A 7,500-nucleotide genomic window follows, 5' to 3' on the forward strand; every position below is an offset into this window, starting at 1 on the left:
GAATTTGACGATACTCCCATAATTTGCCTCCGAACTTTTAGACTTACTGAAGATACCCTAAGGTTACTGAGTGAAAATTTTCAATGAATTCGGTTTCTCTATCACTGAGAAAATACTTGTCAAAAAGCGGTTCACTTTTTGGGGACACCCGGTATATGCGCATACAAATTCAACGTACAATACCAACACCAACAGCACCCACCTCAGATATGTCCTGTGCACGACAGGACGTGGACGCGGCCAGACTGTGATGGTGGTGGTGGTGGTGGTGTTGGTTCTGGGGGTCCTCCCGCTCAACACCCTTCTCCCCGTTCTCCTCCTCTCCCCCACCACCCTCACCATCCAGCACCTCCACCCCCTCCCCCGCCCCCACAACCACGGCCAGTGATCGGCGGGAGGAGGGGGAGGACGAGGAGGCAGCGGAGGAGCGGGAGCGGGAGCGGGATATATCCACAGAGCCGTTCAGACTCTGGTAACTCCTGGGGGCCAGGGTCACCGTCGGGGGCGGCACGTGCAGCGACGACGTCAGCCGGCACTGCACCATGGACACGTGGACGGGAGGAGGAGGAGGAGGAGGAGGATGACACACGGCGGCGACAGACAGGACCCCCGCCGTCCCGCCGCCGGGCTTGGGGGCGGGAGGAGCCCGCGAGGGGGGGCTGCTGCCCCCGGAGTCTTGGGAACGCTCCACCTGGGCGGTGGTGGTGACCAGGAGGGGGGCTGTCTCCGAGGTGCTCGCCTCCTGACGATGCTCCCTGACCACGCCCGGGAAGGGAGGCGGGCGGTCCGCTGGGGGGGACATGCTCCCGTAGTAGAACTTGCATCCAGTTGTGGGCCTGGGGGGCGTGGTTTCCCTGACAGGAGGGTACGGGGGGATGGTTTGGAAGCTGCTGGCGGATGACACTCTCGGGTCGTAGGGCGAGCTTGCCCCCCTTGCTGCACCCCTGTCCTCGTCCTCCGCCTCTGCCTCCGCCACCGCCTCCTCCTCCTCCACCCGGGCGGTGTCATGGTTGGCCGGGGCCCCCTGCCTGAAGAAGGAGATAAGGGCGAATCCCAGCTTCTCCACCAGAGTGATGAGGAACAGTCCAACACCGACCGCTGCTTCGTACAGCGGGAAGTCTGTGTGCAGCCCCACCTGTTGTCACAGTACAGCGTGAAGACAGGGTGTGTAGTGGTGTGTGTGTGTGTGTGTGTGTGTGTGTGTGTGTGTGTGTGTGTGTGTGTGTGTGTGTGTGTGTGTGTGTGTGTGTGTGAAGTCAAGTCAAGATTTTCAAGTCAGGATTTTATTTCATGATGGTAAATTGAATAAGCAACAATTGCTTTTTTACATCAAGCCATTAATGAAAAAAGAAAATAAATAAATAAATAAATACAAATAAATAAATAACTATAAAAAAACGGAAAAAAAGAAAAAAAAAGAGAAAGAAATATAGGAGAGAAAGAGGGAGGGAGAAAGAGAGTGAGTGAGTGAGAGAGAGAGAGAGAGAGAGAGAGACAGAGACAGAGACAGAGAGAGAGAGAGAGAGAGAGAGAGAGAGAAGAAACAAGCAGATGAAGAGCAACAATAACAACAAAATGCATATATATATATACAAGAATACTGTGATAAAGAAATACACAATTGCATTTCCATCCCCCCCACCCCACACACACACACCACTGAACACAAATTCTCGGACACAATTACACCATGCCCATCCGACCCACATGCACATGTTCCCTCATATTGTGCAAAATCCTTGCCAACACAAGCATTTACAAAACATTTCACAATTGATAATAGGAATATTCTACTAACAGATCAAAATTTGTATTACTGTTTAATTATTTTCAATGAGGTGATTCTTCAGATTTTTCTTAAACACATTTTCATTTGCGATACTTTTCAGAGTGAGTGGGAGATTATTCCATAAATTTCCACCAGAATACAGAAAGCTGGATTTGTAAAGGTTGTTTCTTGGTCTGGGTATGCAGAGAATGTGGTTGTGTCTGTGTTCATTAGTCTTAAAAGTGTCTGCAATCTTTTTTTGGAGCATTTCCATACATAACATTATGCATGCAAACAGCTTTGTTGAAGTACAGCCTGTTGTGAAAAGATAATATATTAAGTTGTTTATAGTCCATTGGGTTCAGGGAGTTCGGTTTTAACAATACTATCTTCAGTGCTCTTTTATACATACGGTGAATAAACTTCAAAATTTGAGAGACTACAGCTGTCCCACAAAGTTGACGCATAATCGATTACTGGCAGAATATGTGCACAGAAGAACTTTCGTGAATGGACATTATGGATCTTTTTGATTTTTGCTAGTTGAAGTATTCTATTTGAGAGACGTTTACTTAAATACTTCGAATGATCAGTCCAAGATAGATCTTTATCAATAATGACACCCAGAATTTTATGTGAATCTACCTCTTCAATTTTATTGACGCCTAGGAATAGTGGTTTGAAGTTATGTTTCATTTTTTGTCTTTTTTGTCGTGCACATACATACATGCACTTCGTTTTCTGAGCATTCAAGGACATGTGATTCAAGTGTGTCCAGTCATTAAGTTTCAGAATATCATATTGGAGTTCATTAGTTAGTTTACTGGCGTCTGAATTGCTTGAATGTAAGGATGTGTCATCTGCAAACATTTCACATTTGCATTTGATATAACAAGTCATTAACATAAGTGGAGAATAAATTGGCTCTAAGATGGATCCCTGTGGTACTCCATGTTTAATAGATGTAAAATTTGAGGTTTGATTATGTATTGTTATTAACTGCTTCTTATCAGAAAGAAAGGATTGTATAAGGGTGAATATACTCTGGTGGTAATTTATAAGCTTCTAATTTACGTAGTAACAAGGAGTGATTGATTACATCAAAAGCTTTTTCAAAATCTACGAAAAGGAGACCTGTGAATTTATTTTAATTTATGTTATGTAGAAGACTGTGAGTTGTATGAGGGCTGTATGACAAGAATGATTTTTTACGGAAACCAGACTGGTCTTCATGGATTTGGTCGTTGTCAAAGAGATAAGAATATAAACATTTTTGCAGATGTTTTTCAATGGGTTTAGACATAACAGACAAGACCGAAGTTGGCCTATAGTTAGATGGATCAGAAGAATCACCTGATTTGTACAGTGGAATGACTCTAGCCTGCTTGAATTTAGAAGGAAAACATTTCTTATCGATACACAAATTATAAAGCTATGTCAGAGTATCTACAATAACAGGGGAAGAAAGCTTTAATATCTGTCCATCTAACCCGTCCAAATCTCGTGTGCCAGATTGTTTTAGTTGTGATAGGCTTTGACATACATCTAAGACAGTCATTGGTTGAAGACTAAATGGAACATGTGTTACCAAGCGCTATGCTTGCTCCAATATTTGCCTCACGCACAAGCTGTATTAGCTTGCCTCACGCCTCACGCACAAGCTGTATTAGCTTGCCTCACGCACAAGCTGTATTAGCAGACGACGTTTTTCCCTCCTTACCCGCGCCCAGAATGTGTGACGTCACTCCGCTTACATCATTTTGTCCTCTCCAGAACACCTGCTGACAGCTCGACCAGTGTCGCGTCGCGGTACGTCATTGGCTGAGAGCAAACTTGTGTTTCTGTTCCACCGTAATTAATTAATACCTCTTTTGTCAGATCAGTAAACTACAAGTATTATATACTGGCAGAATCGTCGCATTTCCATCTTTAAATCTATTCCATTTATGTGCGCCTACGTTAAACTGATTTAACACAGTTTGTAATTTTCAGCGACGAGCTCGTTAAAACTGACCCTGTTCAGGTGACTTAAATTAAGATTATAAATTCATCTTAAATAACCAACACTTCATTTTATACTCATTATAAAGTAAGTGTTGAGCTCTTTCTTTTGCAACTTATCCGACGTAAATCGGTTCAGGAATCATTTAGAAATCTGTCACTGAACACCTTGTAACAAGCACAGTTCTCATCAGATTTCTTCAGATTAGTGACGATCTGGTTTGCAGCCCACGTGATTGTCTTTGCGGTCCGCTAAACTTGCATAAATTGGCACAGTGAGGGTTGAGTCTACTCCAACCGAACAAACTTGACCTTAAGGGTGTAGACGCCAATAGGTCGTTAAACTCCAATAGTCGTCGATGAGTGGTCATTTCATACCTGGTCAGTCATCTGACCAGAGCCAGCTCTCTCTCTCTCTCTCTTGCTGCGTCGAGCAGTGTGTTGTGTCGTGTGTGCCCCCACAACGGCTGACACCTCGGCACTGTCTTCTTCTCTTTTTATCTTCTCCAAGTTGTCTTCTTCTCATTACTTCTTCTTAGTCTTCTCCTTTAGTTTATAACTATTGTAAATAAACCAATAGAAAACCCCATTTGTGACTGGCCTCTATATGTTCCTGGCCTGTGCGTGGAATCTTGTCTATCCTTTCATTCAATTAATCATATTTAGTTAAGTCTTTTGTGCCGTACCCCTTTAGAACCACTCGGGACACGGCTACACATGGATTTTCTTTGAGTCAGTATACTGTTTTAGAATACAGAGGTCATTTTCACTGGTCCTATTGCTTGGTATAATTTTTTCAGCAATGGTTGCAAAATGATTATTTAACTGATCTGCTGTTGCATCGGTGATGCTTTGTCTTTTTGCCATATGTTTATTGTTCAACTTGTTGATGGCTTTCCAGATTAGACGAAAATCTTTTGTATTGACTAACATTTTCTGAAAATAATTATATTTCGATTTACGTTTCATAGCGTTTACTTTATTTCTTCGTTTCTTATATTGTTCATTTGATCCATACATCTTCAAATAATCTCTATTATGAATTTCAATGTCAGTTTTTTTTGTTATCCATGGTGGTTTTGTTTCTTGTCTAACTCTTTTCCTAATAAATGGTGCATGTTTGTTATATACAGAAGAGAATGTATTTATCCAAAATTCGACAGCTTCATCAGGATTTCTTAACTGATATACATAATCTAAAGACGAGTTTGCTAAATCCGAGAGAAAATCATCATTTTTAAAGTTCTTAAAACTCCTATATAATATAGTTTTATGTCCTACCTTTGGAATTTTAACACGATTCTTAAACCAGGTGAGACAGACTGGGAAATGATCACTACTACCACAAGGTGGAACACATACCTCTACAATGTGTTGTTTTGTGGTTGTGTAGATGTCATCTATTAAGGTATTTTTGTGCGTGCGTGCGTGCGTGCGTGCGTGTGTGTGTGTGTGTGTGTGTGTGTAGACAGGTATGTAAATAGATAGATAGATAAATAGAGACAGACAGAGAGACAGACAGATTGATCGTCAGACAGACAGACAGACAGCTAAGACAGACAGACAGACAGATAGATAGACATTTTGCCTCAGTCAAACAATGCGGTGAGTCATACAGTTCTGCCCAAAGTGACAGACAGACAGACAGACAGATAGACATTTTGCCTCAGTCAAACAATGCGGTGAGTCATACAGTTCTGCCCAAAGTGACAGACAGACAGACAGACAGATAGACATTTTGCCTCAGTCAAACAATGCGGTGAGTCATACAGTTCTGCCCAAAGTGACAGACAGAAAAGAAAAGCTAGCCATGATTTACACCTTCCGTCCGTCCGTCCTTCTTTCTTTCTTTTCTCTCTCTCTCTCTTTCTGCTCCTCTGTCTTCTGCACCATTTCAATGCATTTACCCCCCCCTCATATCTCTCTCTCTCTCCCCCCCTTCCCACGCTCAGCCACACTGGAACTGAACGTCGGTGTCTCCAGAAACGTCAACGACTGTACCAACACTCACACTTGATCATCACCACAATCAATACAGTGCAATACGATGCAATACGATGTAATGTAATGCAATGCAATGCAATGCCAATACAATGTCACTTTATCAACCCCTCACAGGGGATTTTTGTGTGTGTGTTTGCTCATACACACATCAAGTACTACATAAACACGAGGATAAGAACATACAGGCGTACACACACATCTTAAAAAAAGAAAGAAAGAAAAAAAAGATACTAGGAACATAGAAATTTAAGGGGAAATGATTTCTAAGCGCGATTCCTATCTTTCACCACACACACACACACACACACACACACACGCAAGCGCGCGCACACAGACACACCTACACCCACACACACACGTCCCCACCCCACCAACATGCACCTTACACCACCACAAGAGACAGCAGAACAGTGATGACTTTATGTCTGGTGTCACTCAAAGTGAACAGACGTTAGATTAAGAAAAGAAAGAACACACACACACACACACACACACACACACACACACACACACACACCTCCCCTATCCCCACTGACACAGACAGACACACACACACACACACACACATACACACACACCTCCCCTATCCCCACTGACACAGACAGACACACACACACACACACACACATACACACACACCTCCCCTATCCCCACTGACACAGACAGACAGACAGACACACACACACACAACAGACGATCACCCACCTTCTTCTTGTACTCCTTGAAGTCCTCGCGGCCCTCCGGCAGCAGATGTAGCAGGCAGACCCCCAGGAAGACCCCCCCGGCCACACAGTGCAGCGCGTCCATCAGCAAGCCCCGGACCCGTGACTCCGAGGAGGTCAGCACGTGACGACGGTGCAGGCAGAGGGCCAGTCCGCCAAAGGCCATCGTCACTGCCCACAGGATGCCCATGGCCAGGGCCTTGGACAGGAGGCTGTCATCCATCTGGTCCTGGGGTCAGCGGTGGTCTGGAAGATGTGTGTTGGTGGTCTTCTGTTGTCTGGACGATAGGTGGTGGTGGTCTTCTGTTGTCTGGAAGATGTGTGTTGGTGGTCTTCTGTTGTCTGGACGATAGGTGGTGGTGGTCTTCTGTTGTCTGGAAGATGTGTGTTGGTGGTCTTCTGTTGTCTGGAAGACAGGTGGTGGTGGTTTTCTGTGTTCTGGAAGATGTGTGGTTGTGGTCTTCTGTTGTCTGGAAGAGAGGTGGTGGTGGTTTTCTGTGTTCTGGAAGATGTGTGGTTGTGGTCTTCTGTTGTCTGGAAGACAGGTGGTGGTGGTTTTCTGTGTTCTGGAAGATGTGTGGTTGTGGTCTTCTGTTGTCCGGAAGATAGGTGGTGGTGGTTTTCTGTGTTCTGGAAGATATCTGGTGGTGGTCTTCTGTTGTCCGGAAGATAGGTGGTGGTGGTTTTCTGTGTTCTGGAAGATATCTGGTGGTGGTCTTCTGTTGTCTGGAAGATAGGTGGTGGTGGTCTTCTGTGTTCTGGAAGATAACTGGTAGTGGTCTTTTGTGTTCTGGAAGATGTGTGTTGGTGGTCTTTTGTGTTCTGGAAGATGTGTGTTGGTGGTCTTCTGTGTTCTGGAAGATGTGTGTTGGTGGTCTTCTGTGTTCTGGAAGATGTGTGGTGCTGGTCTTCTGTGGTGGTCTTCAGTGGCCTGCGAGATAGGTGGTGTTCTTTTATGAACTGCGAGATGGGTGGTAGTCTTCTGTGGCCTGGAAGATATATCGT

General features: G+C 44.5%; 1 protein-coding gene across 1 annotated transcript in view; it reads right to left on the reverse strand.

Moving 5' to 3' along the window:
• LOC143302318 (uncharacterized) overlaps positions 1-6,883 on the reverse strand; it is an 11,149-nt gene extending 4,266 nt beyond the window's left edge. The window contains exons 1-2 of the mRNA XM_076616929.1: positions 6,479-6,883; positions 203-1,135 (exon numbers count right to left, since the gene is read on the reverse strand). Of these exons, the coding sequence (XP_076473044.1) occupies positions 203-1,135; positions 6,479-6,718 (1,173 nt within the window). The 5' untranslated portion in view covers positions 6,719-6,883. The remainder of the gene's footprint in view (positions 1-202; positions 1,136-6,478) is intronic.
• Positions 6,884-7,500: the final 617 nt, after the last annotated feature.

Source organism: Babylonia areolata, chromosome 29 (assembly GCF_041734735.1).
Source record: "Babylonia areolata isolate BAREFJ2019XMU chromosome 29, ASM4173473v1, whole genome shotgun sequence".
NCBI classification, from domain to species: domain Eukaryota; kingdom Metazoa; phylum Mollusca; class Gastropoda; order Neogastropoda; family Buccinidae; genus Babylonia; species Babylonia areolata.